Source organism: Mauremys reevesii, linkage group 2 (assembly GCF_016161935.1).
Source record: "Mauremys reevesii isolate NIE-2019 linkage group 2, ASM1616193v1, whole genome shotgun sequence".
Lineage (NCBI taxonomy): Eukaryota > Metazoa > Chordata > Testudines > Geoemydidae > Mauremys > Mauremys reevesii.
In genome coordinates this window covers 80,149,226-80,176,092 of record NC_052624.1, presented here as the reverse complement: position 1 = coordinate 80,176,092, position 26,867 = coordinate 80,149,226, and the positions used below count along the sequence as shown (strand labels likewise).

Sequence of the window (26,867 nt, the reverse complement as noted above, 5' to 3'; positions counted from 1 at the left end):
ACAGGAGCTCCAAATCCTATTACCACCTTTGTCACAGACTTGATTGTGATCTTGAAGAATTCACATAATCTCTTTGCGCCTCAATTTCTCTTACTCACCGTGCTATAGTGAAACAATGTTCGTACAGCACTTTCATAGCGTCCTATTGTATCTAGGACTTTGCTAAATATATTCAGAACATAGGACATTTTGACTCAAACTACACAATCTCAGCTATATGTGGAATTAATTTTTTTTGAATGAGGAACTATGATTAAAGGGAGAACATGATCTTTTTTATTTTAAATTGATTATATGTTGCCAAGGCTGATTCCCCACTCTGGCGCTTCGAGTGCAGAAAGTGGGGGACAACAAGGATTCTAAAAATTAATACTGGCCACTCCAGGCTTGGATTAAACTCCCAAGGATTTTCTCTGACCTTGGATGGGTAGATGCTGCCACCATCCAATTGCAAAAAAACCCTTTTAGAGCCCAGGAAGGTGCACTTGGGAATTCCTTCCTGTGGGGTTCCCTCAAGCCCTTTCACCCCCCTCTAGGGAAGAGCTGAGAAAGAAAACAAAGGAAATCAACTGTTGCCACCAGCTAATTAAACAACATGTGCACAAACCTCTTAGAGACATAAAAATCCAATTCTGTTCTTTAAAGAGATAAATTTTATTGAAAACAAAAAGAAAGAAAATATATTCGGAATTTAGGCTTTTTGCTAAATTAAAAAAAAGTGCAAGGATTAAGCATCAAGATAGCTCTCTTGAGGTCCAGTTTAAAGGTTACGAGCAAAACAAAAGCACCTGGGGTTAGCACAAAGGAATCCACAAGCCATAAAGAAATAAAATAAATAAACCTAATCGCGACTTCCTAGACATTTCTTGATCTACTTACATATCTGGGGTTTCAAATGAGGAGTTTCTAGGTATGATCTGATGATTTTTCATGCTTGGCTCAAAGATTTTTACAGCATAGTTCCAGCCCTGTCTCTGCTCTCCGGGAGAACAACCACAGACCAACAAAAGGATAGTCTTGTTTCATTTTAAAAAGTTCTAGCCTTCCCATTGGCTCTTTTGGCCAGGTGCCCACTCAATTCCTTTTACCTATGCATGCAGTCAAACTTTTTAACCCTTTACAGGCAAAGCAAATGGAAAACAGCTACCAAGAGGGATTTTATAGCTAACTGGCTGGCTGGGTATTCATTCATTTATCATATGCCCCTCAAATCACAGACAGTGTGGGCCAGCCTGGTTCAGGTCAGGTCCACACCAGCTGGGATTTCTTCCTGGAGGTTTAGGAAACAGAGTTAATAAGATACATGTACCTCTAATTTTACTACTAATTACATGAAGAACTAAACAGTATTATTCACAATCAAGAACTACAATGACTTAGAAGACAGGAACATTTTTACCCTGCTGATTCTGGGAAACCTTCCCAGGAGAGTGCATCAGCCACTTTGTTAGAGGCTCCTGAAATGTGTTGTATTTCGGTCTCTTTGACTGTGCGAAGCCACTTTAGTGCAGCGTGGTCAGTCTGCAGGTGGAAACGCCATCCCCAAATGTACGAGCATAGCTTCTCCAGAGCATACACAATGGCGTAACATTCTTTTTCAGTGGCTTTCCCTCTCAGAAAGTTTTTTGCTGAGAAAGACGACAAGATGGAATTGTTGATCTGGTCTTTCCTGCATTAAAACTGCTCCTACACCATGCTCGGATGCATCTGTGGTTACAACAAACGGTTGGTCTAAGCAAAGGGTTACGCTGATTTAGGGCCTTTTGACACTTTTCAGTCCACTGAACTGCATTTGGCTGTTTTTTCCTGGTTAGGTCTGTCAGTGGGGTGGCAATTTGGCTGTAGTGTGGTACAAATCGTCGGTAATACCCGGCCAAGCCCAAGAAGGATTGGACCTGCTTCTTTGACTTAGGGACAGGCCAATTTTGGATAGCATTTACTTTAGCCTGTAGGGGGTTGATAGTTCCTTGACCCACCTGGTGTCCAAGGTATGTTACCCTGTTTAGGCCTATTTGACATTTTTTGGCCTTAACGGTTAATCCTGCCTCCCTTATGAGCTAGAAGACAGCTTGGGGGTGTTCCAGGTGTTCTGCCCATGAATCTGAGAATATAGCCACATCGTCAAGGTAGGCGACTTCAAAATCCCCAAATCCAGCCAGAAAGTTATCTTCCAGTCTCTGGAAGGTGGTGGGTGCATTTTGCAGTCCAAAAGGGAGCACATTAATTTCATACAGCCCTACACGGGTGATGAAGGCTGACTTTTCCTTGGCTGCAGCATCTAGCAGCACTTGCCAGTACCCCTTAGTTAAGTATAAGGTGGAGATGAACTGGGCATGTCCCTGTTTCTCCAATAGCTTATCTGTGCATGACCTTGGATAGTTTTCTGGGTGAGTTACAGCATTTAGCTTATGGTAGTCCACACAAAAGCAGATTTCCCCATCGGGTTTGGGAACCAGAACCACTGGAGAGGCCCATGCATTCTCAGAGGGGCAGATTACATCCATTTGTAACACCTCCTTGATCTCCCTTTCTATTGCGGTTTTGGCTTGAAGAGCCATCCGGTAGGGTTGGGCTCTAATTGGGCAAGCATCACCTGTGTCAATGGAGTGGTACACCCATTCTGTCTGTCCTGAGGTGGCTGAAAAAATTGGCGCGAAGCTGGTGCAGAGCTCCTGGATTTGCTGTCACTACTTACGCCAAAGGGTTATGGACAGGCCACCATTCTTCTGTGCCACCATTGCTTTTTCCTTCATAGTAGACTCCATCAGGCCACTCAGCATCATCTCTTTCCTGGGCTGTAAATTGGAGAACCTTGATTTCTCAGGAATAAAAGGGCTTTAGAGAGTTAACGTGGTATACTTCAGGTTTTAGGGTAGGGTTTGAGAATGCTACGAGGTAATTAACAGCTCCCAGATGCTCTCAGATCATAAATGGCCCCTCCCATGACGCTTCCATCTTATTGGCCTGGAGCGCTTTCAGGACCATGACTTGGTCACCTACTTTGAAGGAACGCTCTCTGACATGTTTATCATACCAGGCCTTTTGCTCTTGTTGAGCATCCTGTAGGTTTGCTCGAGCAAGGGCTAGAGAGTCCTTGAGGGTGTTTTGCAGGTTGGTTACAAAGTCCAAAATGTTAGTTCCTGGAGAAGATGTAACCCCCTTCCCCCCCATTGCTGCTTCACCAACTGTAATGGCCACTTAACTTTGTGGCCATAAACAAGTTCAAAGGGTGAAAACCCCAAACTGGGACATGGTACAGCCCTGTATGCAAAGAGCAACTGCTGCAACACTAGGTCGCAATCACTGGAGTGCTCATTCATGAATTTACGTATCATGGCCCCCAAAGTCCCATTAAACTTCTCCACTAGGCCATTCGTTTGATGGTGGTAAGGGGTGGCAACCAAGTTCTTTACCCCATGAGCTTCCCAAAGACGTTTCATGGTCCCTGCCAGGAAGTTAGTTCCTGAATCTGTAAGGATATCAGAGGGGCAACCTACCCTGGCAAAAATGTCTGCCAATGCCTGGCTCATGCTTTTAGCCCTGGTGTTGCTTAGAGCTACTGCTTTCAGCCATCGGGTGGCAAAATCCATGAAGGTCAGTATGTACAGCTTTCCTCTGGGTGCCTTTTTAGAGAAGACCCAGAATATCCACAGCTACACCCTGAAATGGAACCTCAATTATGGGGAGTGGCTGGAGAGGGGCCTTGACCTGGTCTTGGGGCTTTCCCACCCTCTGGCACACCTCACAAGACCAGACATAGGTAGAAACGTCCTTGCCCATTCCCTCCCAGTGGAATGACTTCCCCAAATGGTCTTTGGTCCTGTTCACACTAGCATGGTCACTAGGGTGATCATGGGCTAAGCTTTTCCCTATACTTAGTTGGACCTGCTGTCTCTGAGGATGCCAGTCCTCCTTGTGCCCACCAGAAAGGGTTTCCTTGTATAAGATTCCTCCTTCTACAACAAACCTGGACCTATTGGAAGAGCTGAAAGGCGGTGGGTCACTCCGTGCTGCTGTCCAAGCTCCCTTGAGGCTTTCATCCACTTCCTGCTCAGCCTGGGACTGCTCCCTTGATGATGGAGACATTAGTTCCTTACTGGGTTATGGACTTGGGCTTGGTCCCACTGGAAGCGATGCAGATGACGAGGTTGTCTCTGTCGATTGTGAACCACTTTCCACTGGTGCACTAGGTTGTATTTCAGGTTCCAGCTGAGCTTCTTGTTCCAGTGTAGCTGCTGCTTCAGGTGCAGGCTCTGTGGCGCTCTTTGGTGCTGGCTCCCCTGTCTCTGGTGGAGTTGCAAGCACGGGCTCTGGTGCTGACTGCTCCACCATTTCCGATTCTTAGGCTGGTTTTGGCTGGGTCCCAGGAACTGGATCTACAGCTGCTGCTATAGACTTTGGTCTACCACCTCTGGCTAGGTCCCTGTAGGAGGCTTAGGAATGGAGTTAGGTGTGGAGGCCTGTTTAGCCTGGCTGTGGGTGACCATCCCCACCCTTTTTGTTAGCCTTACATGGTTGGCTAAGTCTTCTCCCAACAGCATGGGAATAGGATAATCGTCATAGACTGCAAAAGTCCATATCCCTGCCCAGCCCTTGTACCTCGTAGACAAGTTAAAAGAGTTGGCCTTAAGGGGATGCACCATCACTTGGGCTTCTGGGTCGATAAATTTGGGGTCCACCAGGGATTGGTGGATGCTGACACCTGTGCTCCAGCGTCTCTCCACGCAGTAATGTTCCTCCCACCCACACTCACAGTTTCCCTTTGCTCTGGGGGTATTTACAAGACATCTGGGCCGGAAGGCTCTCGGTGGGACCCTGGGGTGATGAGTTGCAGTCAGCTGGTGCTCTTGGGGCAGTTGGCCTTTACATGCCCCAGCTCATTACATCTGAAGCATCGCCCAGCTGACTGTGGGCTGGGGTGAGGTGGGTGGTTGGAGAGCAGGGTGGTGGGACAAGAGGACATCTGAGGTTTCCCTGGCTGTGTGGAGGGCTCCTTCTTGCAAGGTGGAGCCTTGGGCTGAATTTGATGATGGAGTGTCATCTCAGGTTGCCTCTTCTGGTATCCGTACCAACTGTTACTAGCTTTATTCTTCTCTGCCACCTCCACTCATTTGGCTCTGATCATCCCCACCTCAATTACAGTTTGGGTCTTCCAATCTAGGATGTACCTTTCTATTTCCTCAGGAACATGCTCTAAGAACTGCTCCATTTTTATTAGGAGAGACAGATCTTCCAGAGACTTTACATTTGCTCCTGATAGCCAGGCATCCCAAATTTTTATAATGTGGTAGGCAAGTCGGGAAAATGCCACATCTGATTTCCACCTTAGTGCCCTGGGCATGCTTGGGTATTAGCCCCATCCTAATTCTGGCCTTTTGTTTATATGTTCTTTAGGCATTTCAGCTGCCACCTCTGCTAAGGGTCCACTGAGTTGTGGCCTCAGCTCCAACATATACTGATCTCAGGGGCGGCTCTAGACATTTCGCCGCCCCAAGCACGGCGGCATGCCATGGGGGTCGCTCTGCCGGTCGCCAGTCCCGCAGCTCCAGTGGACCTCCCACAGGGGTGCCTGCGGAGGGTCCGCTGGTCTCGCGGCTCCACCAAAGCCACGGGACCAGCGGACCCTCCACAGGCACACCTGCGGGAGGTCCACCGGAGCCCTGCCTGCTGGCCTCCTGGCAATCGGCCGAGCGCCCCCCGCGGCATGCCGCCCCAAGCACGCGCTTGGCGTGCTGGGGCCCGGAGCCACCCCTGACTGGTCTGGAGGGAGGTTGTATCCAAGGAAGGCCCTTTCAATTTTTTCTAAGAAGGCCTCTGTATCATCACCTACCTTGTATGTGGGGAATTGTTTTGAATGGGGAGCAGTACCTGAAGGACTGCTAGGGCTACCTGATTGATCCAGCTTAGCCTTTTCCAGCTTTAAGCGCTTCAGCTCCACTTCTAAGCTCTTCGCCTCTCTCCTCTCCTCTGCTTCCACCTCCAAGTGCTTCTTCTCTTTCCTCTCCTCTGCTTCCACCTCAAAGCACTTCATCTCTAAGAAGAAATTCCTTTCTGCCTCAGTTAGAACTCAGCCTGAGTTAAAGACATCTCTCCATCCTGGCACTAGGATCTCGGGTGGGGAAGGGCTGACCCTTACTTTCTGGGAAGTCTCTGGTCCCCATCCCCTCCTTGCATTTCTGTCATGGAGCTGGATGTTCAGGCTTGATCTGGGTCTGTCTTCTCTGTGGCGTGCCACTTTGGGAAGACTAGCTGCTCTAGGGTTTCGGTGCCTGACCTCAACCTCATGCACTGTGCTGCTCTACTCTAACCTAGTTATTTCGTTGCCATGAAGCTAGAAAAAAAATAAACTGCTTGTTGGACTCCCTGGCTTGTCAGGCTGAACCCTTTTCATGCCAGTTCCCCCTCAGGCAGCAAAGAAAAGAAAAGAAAAAAAAACTCCCTGGCTTTGCAAGCTGACAAAAGCAAAAATGTGTCCTTTTTAAATTCGGAGGTCTGTGCTTCTGGTTCAAAATGATCCCAATGCTCTGCCACCATGTCAAGGCTGAATCCACACTCTGGGACTTCGAGTGCAGAAAGTGGGGGCCCGCAAGGATTCTAAAAATTAATATTGGCCCTGGGCCATGTCCTTACTAACTTCAATTTTCCCATCTTACTGTCTCCAACTTATCTTTTACTCATGCTAACAGATTCAATTCCCCATACTCCTCTATTCTTAGCCTAACTTAAACAAAACCTAATTTCTACTTATTTCTTAACCTAACATGCTCTGTAGGGCACACCTACCAGACCTCATCCAAATCACCAGCCACGTGACCAATACAGCTGAAATCAAAGAACCCTGACACCTGTTAAAGTGGAGCCTCCAATTGTTTTACCTGCTTATACATTGGAAAGGGGAAACCTTGTATTTGGACTCTGGAAAGGAAAACTTTAGGGTTCATTTTTGTTCTGTGAGCTGTTCTCGCTGCTGATGAGGGAAACTCCACCCTCTGATACGTCGCTATTGTCTTGTAGTTTTGCAACATTTATTCTGACCGCTGTGAGAAGGTTTTGACTAAATCCCCTTTTGGGATCATTTCAAACACAGCGTGCTCATTGAGCAATAATCTGTGATGGCATAACTGAATGAGTCAGGGCTGCAATTCTGAGTCCATCTTGCCTGAAGGGTCCCTAAATACACAATTTAGGAAATATCAGCTAGGCATACCAGCATCGAGACATACTAGCACCAGTTCATAAACTTATCAAACTCAGTCTTAAAACAAGTTAGGTTTTTTGCCCCCACTGCTCTCATTGGAAGGCTGTTCCAGAATTTCACTCCTCTGATGGTTAGAAACCTTCATCTAATTTCAAACCTAAACTTATTGATGGCCATTTTATAGCCATTTGTTCTTGTGTCATCATTGGTGCTTAAATTAAATACCTCCTCTCCCAGCCTGATATTTATACCTGATATATTTATAGAGAGCAATCATATCTCCCCTCAGCCTTCATTTGGTTAGGCTAAACAAGCCAAGCTCTATGAATCTCCTCTCATAAGGTTTTCCACCCCTCTGATTATCCTAGTATCCCTTCTCTGCTCCTGTTTTAGTTTGAATTGATCTTTCTTAAATGTGGAAGACCAGAATTGCACACAGTGTTTCAGATGAGATCTCATCAGTGCCTTGTATAATGGTACTAACACCTCCTTATCTCTACTGGAAATACCTCCCCATGTGCAACTGTATCAAATGCCTTACTGAAATCCAGGTAGATTAGATCTACTGCATTTCCTTTGTCTAAAAAAAATCAGTTATCTTCTCAAAGAAAGAGATCAGGTTTGTCTGGCCTGATCTACCTTTTCTAAAACCATGTTGCATTTTATCCCAATTACCATTTACCTCTATGTCCTTAAGTGCATTCTCTTTCAAAATGTGTTCCAAGATCATGCATACAACTGAGTTCAAACTAACGGGCCTCTAGTTTCCTGGGTCACCTTTTTTTTCCCTTTCTTAAAAATAGGTACTATATTAACAATTCTCCAGCCATAGGATAGAACCCCTGAGTTTACAGATTCATTAAAAATGCTTGCTATTGGGTTTGCAATTTCATGTGCCAGTTCCTTTAATATTATTGGATGGAGATTATTCGGGGGCCCTGATTTGGTCCCACTAAGCTGTTTGAGTTTGATTTTCATGTCAAATGTGGTAATTGCTACTTTCATATTCTTGTTCCCATTAGCCACCCTGCCACTACCCCTAAATTCCTCATTACTCTTTTTAAGAACTGAGGCAAAGTATTTGTTTAGGTGTAGGGCCATGCCTAGATTATCTTTAATCTCCACCTCATCCTCAGGGTTTAGCAGTCCCGTTTCTTCTTTTCTTGTTTTATTTTTATTTATGTGGTTATAGAACCTTTTACTATTGTTTTAATTCTCTTTGCAAGGTCCAACTCTGCTTGGGCTTTTGGCAGTTCTCACTTTTTCCCTATATTTTTTTACCTCCAAGAGGTAGCTTTCCTTCCTGATCCAGCCCTTCTTCCATTCCTTGTAGGCTTTCTGCTTTCTCTTAATAACCTGTCTGAGATGCTTGCTCATCGAGTTTGGTCTGCAACCCTTTCCTATAAATTTTTGACCCTTGCTTGGGATGCAAGCTTCAAATAGCTTCTGCAACTTTAACTTAAAGTAATTCAAGCCTCCTACACATTGAGATCCTAGAGTTTTTCAGTCCAGTTCACTTCCCAAACTAATTCTCTTGATTTTTAAAGTTTGCCCTTCTGAAATCAAGGGCCTCAGATGCAGACCTATTTTTGTCTATCCTTCCATTTAGTTTAAACTGAATTAGCTCATGATCACCCGAACCAAGGCTGTCCTCTACAACCAGTTCTTCTATGAGGTCCTTTTTACTTACCAATACTAAATCTAAAATGGCATCTCCTCTTGTTGGTTCAATGACTATTTGGTGAAGAAATCAGTCTGCTATCACATCTAGGAATATCTGGGCCCTACCATTATTAGTAGCACTTGTCCTCTAATATATATCTGGGCAATTAAAGTCTCCCATAATCATACAATTCCCACTATTTATTTCATTAAAAATATTAAAGAGGTCTCTATCCATATACAAAATTGGATCCTCGAGGTCTGTAGCAGACCCTAAGCACTATCCCAAAGGAGCCTCTCTTACATTTCTTCGCCAAAGTGATTTTGACCCAAACAAATTTTGTTTTATCCATTCCATCAGTTCTAATTTCTTAGTGTTCCCTCTAATTTTTCCCATGCATGTGCGGAATGAATCTTTTATGTGCATCAATATGGGGGTGATGCGTGACACATCACCTCCATATTGGTGCACGTAACAAAATTCATGTGGTGGGGGTGGGGCTGAGGTATTTGGAGTGTGGGAGGGGGCTCAGGGCAGGGGCAGAGTGTTGGAGTGCAGGGATGAGGACTCTGACTGGGGGAGCGGGCTCTGGGGTGGGGCCAAGGATGAGGAGCTCAGGGCTGGGGCACACTGTTGGAGTGCAGGGGGGTGCAAGCTCTGCGGTGGGGTCGGGGATGAGGGATTTGTGTTGCAGGCTGCCCCGGGGCTACAGTGAGGAGAGGACTCCCCCCATCTCTCTCGGCCCGCAGCAGCACCTGAGCTGGGTGGGAGAGGTGCCTATCTCCCAGCTGCAGCAGGTCCAAGGCTAGGTTGGAGCCAGGGGTGGAGCCAGACCTCTCCCTGCTGCAGAAGGTCCAGGGCGGGGCTGGGTTGGAGCTAGGGGAGGGACACCTCTCCCCCACCTCGGCAGGTCCGGGGCTGGGGGAGAGGCGCCTCCCACCGCAACCCTGAGAGCCTGTGCAGTGCTTAATAGGCTGCTACATGGCTGTGCAGCTTAGAGGGAACTTAGTACTCCACCACCTTTATTTCTGTCTCTCCTGAAAATACATACCTTTCAATACTTGTACTCTAGTCATGACTATTATTCCACCATGTTTCTGTTATCCTTATAAAATCTGGTTTCACTTCCTGTACCAGTAGTTCTAGTTCCTCCATTTTGTTACCCAAACTCTCTGCATTGCTATACAGATATCTTAGTTGTTTCTGCTCAGCTTTGCCCAGATTCCTCTCCTGTTTAGATACAGTCTTTCTATGGCCAGTATCACCTACATCAGGGGTTCTCGACCTTTTTTTTGCTGAGGCCCCCCTCAACATGCTATAAAAACTCCAGAGCTGAGAGAGGGTAAGGAGGAAACTTGGGGCTCCGGGCTGTGGGGGGACCCTGGGGCGTAAACATAGTTTTACTTCTATTTGGGGGGGCAAGGGCTGGCAGGGCTCGACCCAGCTCCGCACAGTGGGGTCCAGAGAAGGAGCACCACCTCCACCCGCTGACTCACTCAGGAGGCCACCCAGCCTCTCTGGGCTGTGGGGGGACACAACCAAAAAATATAACTCAAAGGAGGAACTCAGTTCAAAAAGTTTGAAAACTGCTCAGGGTGCAGGGAGGGAGTAGCTAGGTGCTGTGTGAAGTGAGGGGAGTAGCACAGGGTGCAGTCAGAGGGTAGCTAGGAGCTGTGTGTGGGCTGGGGGAGCTCCCAGTGCAGCTCCCAGCTTCAGCAGCGGGGACGGGGGTGCTGGGGCTCCCGGCTTCAGCCTCCTGCAGCTTCTGGCTTTGGGGAGGAGGGGGAAGGTTTGCTGGCTTCAGCCCTGCACCGTTCCTGGCTTCGGAGGATGTTGCCTTCAGCCCTGCACTGCTCCTAGCTGGGGATGAGGGCGCTGGCTTCAGTCCTGCACGGCTCCCTGTTTTGGGGGGGGCGCCGGCTTCAGCCCTGTGACACTCCCAGCTTGGGGGGAGGGCGCTGGCTTCAGCCCCATGCTGCTCCTGGCTTGGATGGGGAGGGCGCTGACTTCATCCCCATGCCACTCCCACCTTCAGCACTGGGGCTCAGGGCACCGGGTTTCAGCAGCGGGGCCCCACGGCCCCCCTAAAAGAGCTCGCGGACCTCCAGGGGGCCGCAGACCCCTGGCTGAGATTCACTGGCTTACATGACTGTTATTGTCATTAGCATTGACGCTATCTTTTCTCTTGATGTCCATTCTCTCTGTTGTTCCTTTCTCCATTGCTGTACCCTCTCTTCCTTGATTCTCCTCCCACTCAGTGTTAAAATCAGGCATGGAGATTACATGAGCATCTCCCAAACATCTCCCCCAAATTCCTAGTTTAAAGCTCTTTTAATCAGTTGTACCAACCTCCACCCCAGAAGTCTATTCCCCTCCCTAATCAGGTGGAGTCCATCCCATGAGAATAAATCTTCTGTCTATGAATGTCTCCCAGTGATTGAATATGCCAAAGCCCTCCTTGTATAACATTGCTACCTGAGTCATCTGTTGATCATCATAATCTTGTCTCACTTCACTCTCTTCCTCTAAGGACAGATAGAATCCCAATGAAGATCGCCTTGCCTCCATTTCTTTAAGCATCTTCTCCAGCCTGGCATAGTCTCCCTTGATGCATTCCAGCAAGAATCTAGCTGTATCCCTTGATCCCACATGAAAGAAACTCAGTGGATTCTTTTCTGCTCCCATTAGGATCCTCTACATCCTGTATCTTAGTTCCCAGCAGATAGCACACCCTTCTGTTCCCTGGATCAGCTCTGGTGACAGGCCTGTCTGTTCTTCATAGTAGAGAGTCCCCAGTCATGTAGACCTGCCTCTTCCTGGTGTTGGTATGATTCTCTGAGTCCCAGACAGTGTGTGTATGTGTATATATATTTTTTTTACTCTGTTTACATAGTGTACATATAAAATAAGTTGGAAGGTGGCAGGGACTTAAAGGGGTAAGAGCTGGTGACAGCTCCTGTTCTCCAAGGTCTGAAGCTTTGGTTAGATTGAAGCCTAAATCATCTAGTCACCCACCATGTGCACAGCCCAGGCCAGAAACTGCAACAATACCCAGCAAAACTGGCCTGTACATATGGAAAGTGCATGGGAAGATGAGCAATATGAACATAATTAATACCAAAATACCTGAAGTCTTCCCCATTCATGGCTCTGCAGTTTTAGAATGTGGGTAGAGGATAGGAGGGGGAAAAGCTAAGGAGATAGCTCTTCTCTGTAGAATCATCCCCAAAAATGCATGTGGGAACTTACTGTGCGAGGATAGGGATTTCTTTGGGGATGATTCTGCAGGCAGCATTTCCTAAAGATGCCTAAAATATGCATCCCTGGGTTACTTTGAAGTGACAAGCAGACAGATCTAATGCACCCAGCTCAACAATCATCTCTCTGAATGTACACAAGCAGAAATAATTATTAGACTCAATCTTTTAAAAAATGCAAATAGTGATTTCCTTTGCAATTTGCATAGAAGATCCTACTCCTTGAAATCTTTCTTAACTGAGAATGTCTGTGAGGATGAGGGGAATTAATTTTTTGCAGGTATTTTAGAAAATATATTTCTAGTTTGTACTAACTGAAAAATGTTGATATTTCATTGTATTGTTTGCTTCCTCACCCACATTTGCTTTACACATGAGATAGAAGCCCTTGTGGTTTGGCCTTGGAGACAGTCTGTTTCAGGGAAGGATCTTGATACTAGAGCTCTGCTTTTGCTTCCCTCACAAAATTTACCCTCTGAATCGCCACCATATGAAAATTACTTGATCCAGAGAATGGGAACTGTCACCTATGCATTCTCACAACAGAGCTATCTCTAAACACAAAACAGGCTGAGAGACATCCCTCAGAGACGGATATTATCATCCCTACTAAACAGGGTCTTCACATAGTGAAATTTTCCAGCCAGATTTTAAGATGAGAAAAAGGTCCCTGCCCCAACCCCAAGTGCTTGATTTTTTATGTACACTCCTTTATTTCTCAATGGGTTAGCCCATTTCATGGCAGGTAGGATCTGGCTAACCTGTGTGCCTTACTAAGTCTCTTCTGTAGACAATCCTGACAGACTTTAAAGTGGGAGCGACTGTACACAAAGTATAATAAAATGCCGAGACAGACAAAATTGGATTCTGAATAGGGAACACTTCTGCTAAATTTTGATACAAGGTGGATGAGACAATATCTTTTATTTCACCAGCATCTGTTAGTGAGAGATACACACTTTCAAGCTTACACACAGCTCTTCTTTAAACTTCTCTCTCTAATATCCTGAGACCTACCTGGCTACAATAACACTGCATATAACCAATTTTGACACCAGCAGTCTAAAAGCAGAACGTTTCATATGTGAGTTTTATTGGTTTGGTTGGTTGGTTTTTTTTGCACCATGTGCAATATTCTAAATTAGGAAACCTTTCTGCTAAACTTTGCTACATGCAGTCTAGCAAGATAATGTTTTATTCAGTAGGGTTCCCTTCCCCCACCCCCACATACTATATTCCAGTTGATCATAAAAAATAAATCTACATGAGAGCATCATCTAGCAGCATTGTCCCATATTGGGATGAGAACTGCAATCTGCTTTGTAGAAAATCAGGTGACTATGGTAGAGTTTAGTACAGAAACCAAGAGACATAGCCCCTCTTCATTTGGTGGAAATATATAGTTCATTGAAGTTAATGGAAAGGCTTGACTTCATTGGGCTTCAGATCAAACCCTTAAATCTTTTAATGTTCCTTTCAGTGCTCTGGATCACTCAATCCTGCAGTTTTAGGAAGCAAATCTCAAATCTAATTTCCCATGGTAGAAGTTCCAGAATGTGTGTTTAAATTTAATATTATTGAAATCTGTAACATTTTTAAATCAAATTACACACAAATTATCCTTTGATCTTTTTAAATGTCCAAAGCAAAGTATCAAGATAAATAGTGAGTGGAAATTCTTTGGTACTTTCATCAGATAAATTCAATAATTTCTTAACCCTTATAAAGTATTGTCTGCTTGACAGTGACCAGTGAAATGTGTTGATTAAATTATTATTTCTTTCCATCATAATAGCAGCTACTGAGATTGAGGCCCCATTTTATTTGGCCAGTGGTGGGCAACGTGCGGCCCATGGGCCACACTTGGTCCATCAGGGTGATCCGCTGGTGGGCTGCAAGACAGTTTGTTAACATTGTCCGTCCACAGGCATAGCCGACCACAGCTCCCAGTGGCTGTGGTTCGCTGTTCCCAGCCGATGAGAGCTGTGGGAAGTGGCAGCCAGCACATCCCTGGGGCCCATGGCTTACTGCTGCTCCTGTTGGCCAAGAACGGTGAACTGTGGCCACTGAGACCTGTGGCGGTCATGCCTCCAAACGGTCAGTGTAAACAAACTGACTTGCGGCCTGCCAGCAGATTACCCTGATGGGCCGCATGTGGCCCATGGGCCAAAGGTTGCCCACCACTGTTCTAGGCACTGTACCTAGACACAGTAAGAGACAGCCCCTTCCCAAAGAGCTTACCATGTAGACAGACCAAGTATATTCATCCATGTTTACAGATGCAGAACCAGGGCCGGCTGCAGGCACCAGCAAAGGAAGCAGGTATTTGGGGTGGCCACTGGAAAGGGGCGGCACATCCAGGTCTTTGGCAGCAACTCAGCGGTAGGTCCCTCATTCCTTCTCAGAGGGAAGGACCTGCCGCCAAATTGCCGCCAAAGAATGAAGCGGCATGGTAGAGCTGCCACCGAAGTGCCACCAATCGCGGCTTTATCTTTTTTTTTTTTTTTTTTTTTTTTTGCTTTGCTTTGCTGCTTGGGGCGGCAAAAAAGCTGAAGCCGGCCCTGTGCAGAACTAAGGAACAGAGAGATCAAATGACTTCCCCAGTGCCACAAAGAGAACCTGTGGCAGAACTAGGAATTGACCCCAGATCTTCAGAGTCCCAACCCAATGCCTTAATCCGAAGACCATCCATCCTCCCATAATCTCATTATGAAATGTAAGGCCCTATCAAATTTGCCATTTGGACCCAGAAAATAAAGGTATGTTTCTGCATGACAAAAATACAACCTAACTCTCATGAACTAGTTTTTGTTGTTATCAAATAAATAAAAGAGAAACATATAAAGATAGGTTAAAAGAGCAAACAGGGCAAGAAAAGGGAAAAGAAAGCTCCTTTGAGTTAGAGAGAGAGATCTTACCCTTCCAAGTGTTTCTGCAGAAAGAGGCAACTTCCCAGGTTCACAGCCCCTCAGGTTTGTTATCACCACCTTAGGATTGACCCAATCAGATGTTGTTCTACATCAGTGTCATAGAATTCATTTTCATGAATCAATCCTATAATCCCAAGGTTTTTAAACAAGAGCCATCTCTCCTCTCCCTTTAACTGCCTTATTCTTATCTAAAAAAACAGACTCCACGCATTTTTCCTGCCATGTAGCCCTTTTGCATAGGAGCTTTAATAAAAGTTAAAACCATAAGCCCTTAGTAACAAATGATTTTAAAAGTTTTCCCTGGGATATCATACAGGGAGATCTGGATGACCTTGTAAACTGGAGTAATAGTAATAGGATGCAATTTAATAGTGAAAAGTGCAAGGTCATGCATTTAGGGATTAATAACAAGAATTTCAGTTATAAATTGGGGACACATCAGTTGGAAGTAACAGAGGAGGAGAAGGACCTCGGAGTATTGGTTGATCACAGGATGACTATGAGCCGCCAATGTGATATGGCCGTTAAAAAAGCTAATGTGGTTTTAGGATGCATCAGGCGAGGTATTTCCAGCAAAGATAAGGAGGTGTTAATACCGTTATACAAGGCACTGGTGAGACCTCATCTGGAATACTGTGTGCAGTTCTGGTCTCCCATGTTTAAGAAGGATGAATTCAAACTCAAACAGGTTCAGAGAAGGGCTACTAGGATGATCCGAGGAATGGAAAACCTATCTTATGAAAGGAGACTGAAAGAGCTTGGCTTGTTTAGCATAACCAAAAGAAGGTTGAGGGGGGATATGATTGCTCTTTATAAATATATCAGAGGGATAAATATTAGGGAGGGAGAGGAATTATTTAAGCTTAGTACCAATGTGGACAAAAGAACAAATGGATATAAACTGGACACTAGGAAGTTTAGACTTGAAATTAGACAAAGGTTTCTAACCATTAGAGGAGTGAAGTTCTGGAACAGCCTTCCAAGGGGAGTAGTGGGGGCAAAAGATATATCTGGCTTTAAGACTAAGCTTGATAAGTTTATGGAGGGGATGGTATGATGGGATAGCCTAATTTTGGCAATTAATTTGGCAATTGAGCTTTGATTATCAGCAGGTAAGTGTGCCCAGTGATCTGTGATGGGATGTTAGATGGGATGGGATCTGAGTTACTACAGAGAATTCTTTCCTGGGTGCTGGCTGGTGAGTCTTGCCCACATGCTCAGGGTTTAACTGATCGCCATATTTGGGGTCGGGAAGGAATTTTCCTCCAGGGCAGATTGGCAGAGGCCTTGGAGGTTTTTCACCTTCCTCTGCAGCATGGGGCATGGGTCACTTGCTGGAGGAATCTCTGCAGCTTGAGGTCTTCAAACCACAATTTGAGGACTTCAATAACTCAGACATAGGTTAGGGGTTTGTTACAGGAGTGGATGGGTGAGATTCTGTGGCCTGGACGTGCAGGAGGTCAGATGATCATAATGGTCCCTTCTGACCTTAAAGTCTAAGAGTCTATGTTTTAGACTAAAATTGGTTATTTTTAGTGTGGACAATTTGAAGCTGCAGCAAAACCCTCATTAGCAAAAACAGCATCTGTGAGTCAGTGGATCAGAGATAAGCAGGGGCGGATCCAGACCCCAGCACGCCAATCGCATGCTTGGGGCGGCATGCCGCGGGGGGCGCTCTGCTGGTCCCCGGGAGGGCGGCAGGCGCCTCCAGTGTACCTCCCGCAGGCATGCCTGCGAAGGGTCCGCTGGTCCCGAACGGCTTCGGTGGAGCCGCGGGACCAGCGGACCATCCGCAGGCACGCCTGCGGGAGGTCCACCGGCACCACGGGACCGGCGACCGGCAGAGCGCCCTCCGTGGCATGCCGCCCTGCTTGGGGCAGTGAAATGTCTAGAGCCGCCCCTGGAGATAAGAAGGCTGCTGCTTCCACAAACTTTTTAACAAATGCAAGTAAAAGTTATATTAAGTCTTGTAAAGGGATAAGCACTTTAAAAAACAAACCTATATGAAGACACATCCCTTTATTTACAGGTGTGTTTCAATAAAACAGAACATGCAGAAACACCCCAGGTTAAAACCACAGGTCCTTAGTAACAGACAGTTTATATTCCCCTTATTCTGTAAACCAGTGGATCAGAGAGAAGAAGTTTGTTTCTTCCCCCACTTTTTAACAAACACAGGTGAAAGTTATATTAAGCTTTGTAAAGGAATAAACACTTTAAAAGACAAGCCTATCTGAAGACACATTTCTTTATTTAGCACTTTTACATATGTGTTTCAATAAAAAATTAGCATGCAGAAACATTCCAGGGTTAAAAACACAGAGAACCTGTTTATAAAAGTAAATTATAGTAATAAAAAAGTTTTCTCCTATGTTTTAGACTAACATTGGTCATTTTTAATAAGGATAATTTGAAGCAGCATGCTTTTTCAGCAAATCCACTGGTAGCAAAAACAACATCTGAGAGTCAGTGGATCAGAGATAAGAAGGTTGCTGCTTTGCCTGCCTTTCAACAAATATAAGTGAAAGTTATATAAAGTTTTGTAAAGGAATAATCACTTGAAAAGACAAACCTATATGAAGAAACAGCCCTTTATTTAGCACTTTTGCATGTGTTGTAATAAAAAATAAGCATGGAGAAACAACCCAGGGTTAAACCCACAAACCCTTACTAACAAAAAGTTTTTAAAAGCTTTTTCCTATGCTTTTAGTGAGGACAATTTCAAGCTGCAGCAAAAACAGTATCTGTGAGCCAGTAGATCAGAGAGAAGATTGCTTCCTCCCCCACTTTTTAAGAAATAGAGGTGAAAGTTATAGTAAGACTTGTAAAGGAATAAACACTTTTAAAGACAAGCCTATATGAAGACACATCCCTTCATTTAGCCTATTTGCATATATGTTTCAATGAAAAACGAACATGCAGAAACATTTGAGGGTTAAAAACACAGAGAGTGTGTTTATAAAAGTAATGTGTAGTAATAAAATAGTTTCCCCCTATGTTTTAGACTAGCACTGGTCATTTTTTAGTAAGAACAATTTGAAACAGCATGCTTTTTCAGCAAAGTCACTGTTAGCAAAAACAGCGTCTGTGAGTCTGTGGATCAGAGATAAGAAGGCCAGAACATAACAAGAAAGCCCTAGGCCTGGTTTTAAAACAAAATTTTACCAAACACTTGTTGAAATAAACATTTCCTTTTGTTATGTGAGTGAAGACATTGCTTTGTAACTAATCTTATTAACAATGTAAAATTAAAAAAGAAATTACCTCAGGGTTAAAACCACAGCCAGTTAGTTTATCAAAGTAATTTGTTAAAATTTTTAACAAATAGAGGTGAAAGGCTTGTAAAGGTTAAACACTTTAAAAGACAAGCCTATATGAAGACATATCCCTTCATTTAGCACTTTTGCATATGTTTCAATTTAAAAAGAGCATGCAGAAGCACCCCAGGCCTAAACCCACAAACCCTTACTAAGAAAAAGGTTTTATAAGATTTTCCCTATGTTTTTAGTGAGAACAATTTGAAGCAGCCTTTTTAAGTTAGAGGATTAGAAAAGACCACTTTGAAAATCAAGTCTAGCTGAAGAAACAACTTTTCATTTAGCTCTTTTGCATATGTGTTTCAATAAAAAGTGAGCATGCAGAAACAACCCAGTGTCAAAAACACAGAAAACCTGTTTATAAAAGTAATGCATAGTAATAAAAAAGTTTTCTCCGTATGTTTTAGACTAGCACTGCTCATTTTTAGTAAGGACAATTTGAAACAGCATGCTTTTGCAGAAAAGCCAGTGTCAGCAAAAACAGCCTCTGTAAGCCAGTGGGTCAGAGATAAGAAGACTGCTTCTCTGCCTGTTTTTTAATTGATACAAATGAAAATAATATTAAGTTTTGTAAAGGAATAAACACTTTAAAAGACAAGCCTATATGAAGACAGGGCCCTTTATTTAACGTTTACATGTATGTTTCAATTTTTAAAAAAATGAGCATTCAGAAAACACCCAGAGTGAAAACCACAGAACCTTAGTAACAGCTAGTTTATATTCCTCTTATTCAGTGTTGCGGCTGACTGCAAGTTAACTTGGCCTGTAGTTACAGAATGGTTTTGGGGGAGCTAGTAGTGAACTGGCTTTGACCAGACGGTCTGGCTTGCAGCCACTCAACTAAATAAACAAAAACAAAAAATAAAAAAAATTACGTATACAAATAAAAAAACGTGTTTCCTGCCAAAGCCTGCTTGTGGATGTACATGCCTCCCCTTAAAAGAATAACAATAAAAAACGGCTATGCAAATTGCTTTAGACGAACAGACCCTGTTCGCCTATGTACCCTTGCCTTGTGGGTGCCCAGAATTTTTCCACACTGGAGCAGCACCTGCTACGAGCCCTCAAGGACAGGCTGGAGGGTTCAGGACTCTCCGTAGCAGAAGGGGCATAAGCACTGAGTCTTGCTTGCTTGCTTGGTTGCTAAAAAGCACGTATTTAGTAACGCATAAAGGCTGGGAAGCTTATTATACTTTGGCAATAAAACCGGTTATACTTATGCACCTGGTGTGGCTTCATTAAGTGTTTCTGAGCCCTCCCTCTGGCTCGACATTCTGTAATCCAGTGGATCAGAGAGAAGTTTATTTTCCTCCCCACTTTTTAACAAATCCATGTGAAAGTTATATTAAGCTTTCATTTTCTTAGGACTTTTAGATTTAAGTATGAATTTTTCTGTTGCATTAACAGAATGCGTTTGTTTTTAAATGTTTGCAACCCGTGTGCTGAGACACAGGCACAAGCTCCTGTGTTTGTTTTGGGTCCATAGATTTTATTAAATTATTAAAATAATACAAAAAAACATAAGAAAAAATTAGCTTATGTAAAAAAAAATTAGCTGTTTTTTACCAGAGATGAGGAGTCTCCCTTCCCCCACATACACACTTTTCGACACCCCTCCACCCTTTTTTTCCCTAATGTTTTTAAAAATCTAAACCGAGGACAAATAATTTTTTAAAAAAGCCACGGCCACAGAGATCAGGCCATGGGGGTAAGAAGGCTTTCCTGAGTTTTAGGGGGAATGTTGATAACACTTTTAGTGAAACAGTTTTGTAGGCAGCCATTCTGTGTTAGTTGTTAACAAAAACAAACTTAAAGATACTTTGTAGCAATACCTGCAAAGCAACCATTACAATTTTGTTGATCATTATCTTGTCTGAGCCCCTAGAGAACATGTTTTTTGTTTGTTTTTATAAAACATTGTTATGCAGACTGTAACCCTAGATGATGTACACTGGTTTACAGAATAAGGGCAATATAAACTGTCTGTTACTAAGGACCTGTGGTTTTAAACCTGGGGTGTTTCTGCATGCTGTTTTATTGAAACAGTGACTCACAGATGCTGTTTTTGCTGACAGGGGTTTTGCTGCACCTTCAAATTGTTCTCACTAAAAAATAACCAATGTTAGTCTAAAACATAAGGGAAAACTTAAAATTGTTTGTTACTAAGGGCTTATGGTTTTAACTTTTATTAAAGCCCCTATGTAAAAGGGCTACATGGCAGAAAAAATGTGTGGGGTCTGTTTTTTTAGATAAGAATAAGGCAGTTAAAGGGGGAGGAGAGATGGCTCTTGTTTAAAAACCTTGGGATTATAGGATTGATTCAGGAAAATGAATTCTATGACACAGATGTAGAACAACATCTGACTGGGTCGATCCAAAGGAGGTGATAATAAGCCTGAGGGCTGTGAACCTGGGAAGTTGCCTCTTTCTGCAGAAGCACTTGGAAAGGTAAGATCTCTCTCTCTAACTCAGCCACATGCTGTCTATCTTTTCCTTTTGCAAAGGAGCTTTCTTTTCCCTTTTCTTGCCCTGTTCACTCTTTTAACCTATCTTTATATGTTTCTCTTTTATTTAACTCTTTTTAAATGCTCTTTTCTTAACCTATCCTTGTAGTTAATAGTTTAAATGTTTTTTATTAACCTCCCTTTATACTTTTTACCATGTGCTTACTAAACAGTCTCTGCTTTAGTAAATTCCCCTTTTTTGCCATATGTGTTCTTTTTAACCTATTTTTCAATATTATTTAATGTTTTTAAATGCTCTTTTCTTAACCCACTCTTATATTAAATAGTTTAAATGTTTCTTTCTTAACCTGCCTTTATATTTTTATCATGTGCTTAATAAATGGTTTCCTTTATATGTTTCTCTTTTATTTAACTCTTTTAAATGCTCTTTTCTTAACCTACTCTTATATTTAATACACCTTTTACATTTATCTCAGTTTTTTATTCTTTAATAACATACCAAACTAGTCCTTTAAAAACACCTCTCCTTACTAAACCTCACTAAAAATCTCTCTTCTCTTTAATAAGTTGCCTCTATTCTTTCAAACTAACCCTTTAAAACCAAAAATCTTTATTCTTCTTTAAGTTCTCTTTCTATTCTTTAATAACATGCCAAACTAGGCCTTTAAAAACATCTCTCCTTACTCAACCTCACTAAACAATCTTTCTTTCTTTTTTTCCTCTAAACCTTACCAAAGCTTTCTTTTTCAATCTTTAAGCTCTCTCGCTCTGTCCTTTCAACCTTTTTATCTAAACAGGCAACCAAATGGATCAAATCACAAGCTTGCAACACTTCCCCTATTCAAATATAAAAAATAATCATTTTTTTTCAAAATGGCTGATGGCGCCAAACCTCGACACCAATGGAAACGGGGACAGAGGGTGGGAAATAAGCCGTAAATGGGGCATGGAAACCTGTCAAAAATACATGGTGATTAATACTATCAAGCCATATACTACTATTCTGGCATCTCCTAACTTTTCAGTTCAAGACTTTGGAACTTAATGATCTTTTCATGTAGGATTTATCTGTAAGTAATATTTTTGGTTAAACAGGCCAAGCAAACCAGAGCTTGGTCAATGTTTAACCATCAGTGAGAGGACATGGATTAAGCACTAGAAGAAATAGTGTCCCCTTGATGCATGCAGATGGTGCCATAGAATGTCCCTGGGGAACTGTCCAGCAAAATACCTCCTGAAACATTGTACAGCCACAAAGCTGAATCCCAACCTATGAGGAAAAAACAAAACAAAAGATCTGTGCAGTAATACCTATCACCAGCAAGGCCTCTCTGTGCTTTGCTCCTCCACTGAAACTGTAATTGCAGATGAAGTGGCAAACATCACACCCAAAACTTCCGTCTTTTTTCAAATATATTACAGTCCTTCAAACCACTACAGTTTCTAAGAGTGCTACTACAAGACACTTAGTCATGCAAGAAGACTCAGTATTTGGAACCTTTTAATTTGTTTTCTGAAAACATTTGTATTAATTATTTGTTTTGGTTAGCAAGAATGTTTGCAGAAACTTGGGCATCTGAGTCCATACAAGAATACACACTAGAGAGTACTTAGTCAAGCCCTACTGTTTATAAGAGTTGCAGTCATCCAATCAGGAAGACGAAACAATGCCCTGAGTTGAGTGATCAATTGCACAGCACAAATGGTGAATTATAAATGCAGTCACAAATATTCAAAGCTACAGTCATGAGAAACCCACAGGCTGAAATACTTTGTACAAAACCTTTGAATAATTTTGAATAACTAATATTTATAAATAGTAAAATTGTTCACAGATAATTTGCAAACAGCTACTAATAGTTTGCCTCATTTTGACAGTTACTGCTGGAAAAGATCTGTTAAATCATTGATTCCAACCAACTTTCAAACTCCAGATAATAGGCATTTCTGATGCTAAGGACATACCACATTAGAGTTCAGGCAAAAGGCCATCGCAATAAAATGAAATAAAATCTTGACTCGTGAATCATTTTAACCTAATATTACATTTTGGCAGAATCCAGTAATTAGAACAAGATAATCAATGCTAACTATAGATACATTCAAAATGGACACTGGCGAGTGTCTTTTTTTTTTTTGACAAAAGTTGTGCAGTATGAGAATATAGCCCAACAAAGACAATGGTTTTGAAATTATTTGATGCCATTCAGGGTGGGGTGTTTCAATATCAGTTTACAGATTTGTGAATTTTCTTACAGGTTATCAACTGAGAATAACGTGCTGAATATTTCTTGGATGGCAGAGAACAGTGCTCTGCTTTCATTCAAAATCTACATTTTTTGTTGCTTGGACTCGATCTGAATTGCAAGAGAGGTGAAACTTGCCATTTCATCCTACAAAGTCAATTCTAGTGCAGGATTGTCTAATCACCTCTTCCACATTTTCCTAATTAACAGGTAAGTCACCTATTTCTTGTATGCAAGGATATTATCATGACAAGAACAAGAGATCCCAATTCTCATTCACACTAAGACCACTTTACCTTGTTCTGACAGTAATAAAAGGACCTTAAAGTAAAAATAACATTCATATTCACTTCCTTCAAGGCTCCTTTGCATGACTAGAGCAGTTTAAAATGGCCTGGGTGTAAACGAGAATAAGGCCAAAGACTTAAAGGAACAATTTTGTTAAATAAGAATACAGGCCTTATTCTCATTTAGATTTATGGCTTCTGTTTTCAAGGAATTATTTTTAGTAGTTTTTTAGTAGATGTCCAAAAATTAGGGTTGTCCGGGGCTCTCTTTCTATATACTGTTATGAGTAATGTCTTTTTTCAGAACCAAAGTAAACCAAATACAGAAGCACAGAGCAGTTGGTTAATGTGAGAAATGAGCAAACTTGTTGAAAGAATAATTTTTAACAAGTACATATTTGGCAAATCTTATTTGTGGAATGCTACTTAGATGCTGTCCACCCACAGCCTACCAATGCACACCCACTCATGGCTTATTGCTGTGGTGTGGTCTAGTGACATCTGACTATGGGTAGGAAACCTGAAAAACAATAAGTGTTCCCTCTAGATACGCCTTTATTTAATGGTGCTCTTTTTGTCTCATTCTGACACTTCTGAAAACCACTTAAACACACTTGGAACAAGCCAGCTAGAAAGTAGCTGCCTTTGTGATTAGTCATCAGCAGCAGTCAGTTGTGTCATGGTGCTGACATAGTTTACTGAAGATGACAAATATTTCTCATACATAATGCATGTGGAAACCAATATTTAACAAATAGTGGAGGTATCAGTGTCGCAAAAAAAGGGTTGCAATCATCTTTTATAATGGGAAACATTAGGCAACTTAAATATGGAAGTCACTGCCAGCTTCCCAATAGTATTATCTGTGGTAAAATTCCAATCTTTGTCTGAGTTTTAGTCCACCTCTTTAGTTTTAACCCTTTTTTCTTTATGCAGGACAGCACAAGATGACTGAAGAAGCTTTCACAACAACCTACTACTACGATATTGGCTTAGAACCATGCCAAAAAGCTGATGTCAAAAAATTTGCATCCCTGTTTTTGCCACCGCTTTATTCTTTGGTGCTGATATTTGGCCTGCTAGGCAATGCACTAGTTGTGCTGATCCTGATAAAATACAAGAGGCTGAGAAGCATGACTGACATCTATCTACTGAATCTGGCAATTTCCGATTTACTCTTTATTCTTTCCTTACCATTTTGGGCTTACTACGCAGCACGTGAGTGGGATTTTGGAAATGCAATGTGTAAAATTCTTTCAGGGGTCTATTATGCTGGCTTCTACAGTGGAATTTTTTTCATAATACTTTTGACAATAGATAGATATCTGGCCATTGTCCATGCAGTGTTTGCTTTAAAAGCTAGGACAGTAACCCATGGTATCTTCACAAGTGTTTTCATTTGGGGTGTTGCAATATTAGCCTCTCTTCCAGGGTTTATATTTCACAGTGTTCAAAAGGAAGGTGCTCATTGGACCTGCAGCCCTCATTATCCATCAGATTCCAAAATCAAATGGAAAGAATTCTTGATTTTAAAAATGAACATCCTGGGACTTGTCATTCCACTGGTCATTATGATCTTCTGCTATGCAGAGATTATAAGGACATTACTGAGATGTAGGAATGAGAAAAAACATAAGGCAGTCAGGCTTATTTTTATCATAATGATTGTTTATTTTATCTTCTGGACACCATTCAACATTGTTGTTCTCATGTACACTTTTCAAGATTCATTTTCCCTAAATAACTGTGAGAGCAGCAGGCAGCTAGAGCTAGCAATCCAAGTGACAGAAGCGATTGCAATGATCCATTGTTGTATCAACCCCGTTATCTATGCTTTCGTTGGTGAAAAGTTTAGGAAATATCTTTATACCTTTTTCCAAAAACACATTGCAATCTACCTCTGCAAACACTGTCCAGCTCTTCATAGTGATAAATTAGAACGGGTTAGCTCTACATACACCCCTTCCACTGCAGAGCATGATATCTCCATTGGTTTGTAAAGTGCATTAGAAGTGTAGCCAATAAAAGTTTCATTGTCCTTTTTTGTTTAATTGCACAATCTTTTAAGTAAACTCTTATGGTCATCACATTAAGACCTGGACAGTTACCAATCACAGTAATTAAATTTTTTGTGACATTGCAGTATTTCTCATTTTTCATATAAGGAATATTAAAAATCCCACAGGAAAATTCAAATACTACAGTTTAAGTATCCACTGTAACATGGCACCCAGTGTAGTATGATTTTGCTCTTTAAACCTGAACTCTGATCAAAGAACTATTTCCTCAGGAAATATAACTCAGAAGATGGCCTGAAGAGGGCAAGGAACAAGGTTTTTCTTCTCTCAAGAACCATTTACCTCTATGCAAAACCACAAGAAAAATTTTAGGAGGAAGGCATCCATGGGACGACATTATAGCCATTTACATGGGGCTTAATGCACATTTTTATTTCAATATTCAACATTAATGGAACATTTCTGGAAAAAAAAACTTTGTAGCAAAGTCATAAAAGGTTCTAAAATTCCCATGATTATATTATGAAAAAAAGCTAGTACCTCTCTGCGGTGGGAAGGGTTTATTTACAATTACACTGATACCTTGTTTTTCCTATAGGGTTTGAAGAGCTGTTACATCTTCATAAAACAGAGATTTTGATAAACAGGGATTGTGCACACTTCTGTTAAGGGATATGACTGACCTTCTGTTAACCAGAATTGTGTTAAGGAGGAGTATTCTATTAGCTGGTGGCTGACTGTTTAAAATAATCCTTTCCCCTTGACTACTGCATTCAGTTATTTTGATTTCACATGAGTAAGAACTGGCAGGATCAGATCCCAATATCTTAGCACTTACATATTGCTTTGCAGCCTCACACCTCTGTACATAACTAGTTATTCATCCTGAGGACAGCCCCGTGAGGTAAATATCTGCAGTATTACAAAGTGACGGCAGAAAATTACTCACAGTAAACGTCCTTTTATGTAAAAAATATTTTCTGCACATTTGCACTAATGTGAAAGCACTTTTTTAATACCAAATGCATGTCAATGTTATGTTTACAGATCTATTCCAGTTTTACTGAGCTTTCTCCATTTCCATTTTTATTGGGATGTGAATTCTGATGCTACAATTTTATGCTTCTCTTTCCACATTAATGCAAGTTATTAATAAAATCATTGTTTGAAAAGCTCCATCTGCTCAGTGTTTCTTATTGTCTTTGTGGGAAAAAGGCTTCAGCTCTGGATCCTGGGAAAGTGCAGGGAGTGCTCCTTAGATTGACACCAAGGGAACGCCCATAACCACAAAGGGGGTGGAGAAGAAGTTGAGTCATGGACCAGAACCCTCCCCCACACCAGCCCACAGGGAAATGAAACCTACTGGGTATAGAGCTGCTGCACTATCCTGAAAGATGTTGCAGCTGGGACAGCCCCCATTCACCAAGAAACTTGGAGGGATTTGGTACTTGACCTTTGAAAATATATTTTTTTTAATTTTAGGGGG

The 26,867-nt window shown here is 42.4% G+C and overlaps 1 protein-coding gene across 3 annotated transcripts in view; it reads left to right on the top strand.

Annotated features, from left to right (window-relative positions):
• Positions 1 to 26,551, top strand: part of LOC120399474 (C-C chemokine receptor type 5-like) — a 38,359-nt gene extending 11,808 nt beyond the window's left edge. For 2 of the 3 annotated variants that reach the window (XM_039527745.1, XM_039527744.1), the window contains exons 2-3: positions 23,089 to 23,286; positions 24,300 to 26,551. In XM_039527745.1, coding sequence (XP_039383679.1) covers positions 24,311 to 25,363 — 1,053 coding nt within the window. In that variant the 5' untranslated portion in view covers positions 23,089 to 23,286; positions 24,300 to 24,310 and the 3' untranslated portion in view covers positions 25,364 to 26,551. Of the gene's footprint in view, positions 1 to 20,711; positions 20,814 to 23,088; positions 23,287 to 24,299 lie in introns of all 3 variants that reach the window. The other variant, XM_039527743.1, reaches the window with a different exon arrangement.
• The last annotated feature ends 316 nt before the right edge of the window (positions 26,552 to 26,867 follow it).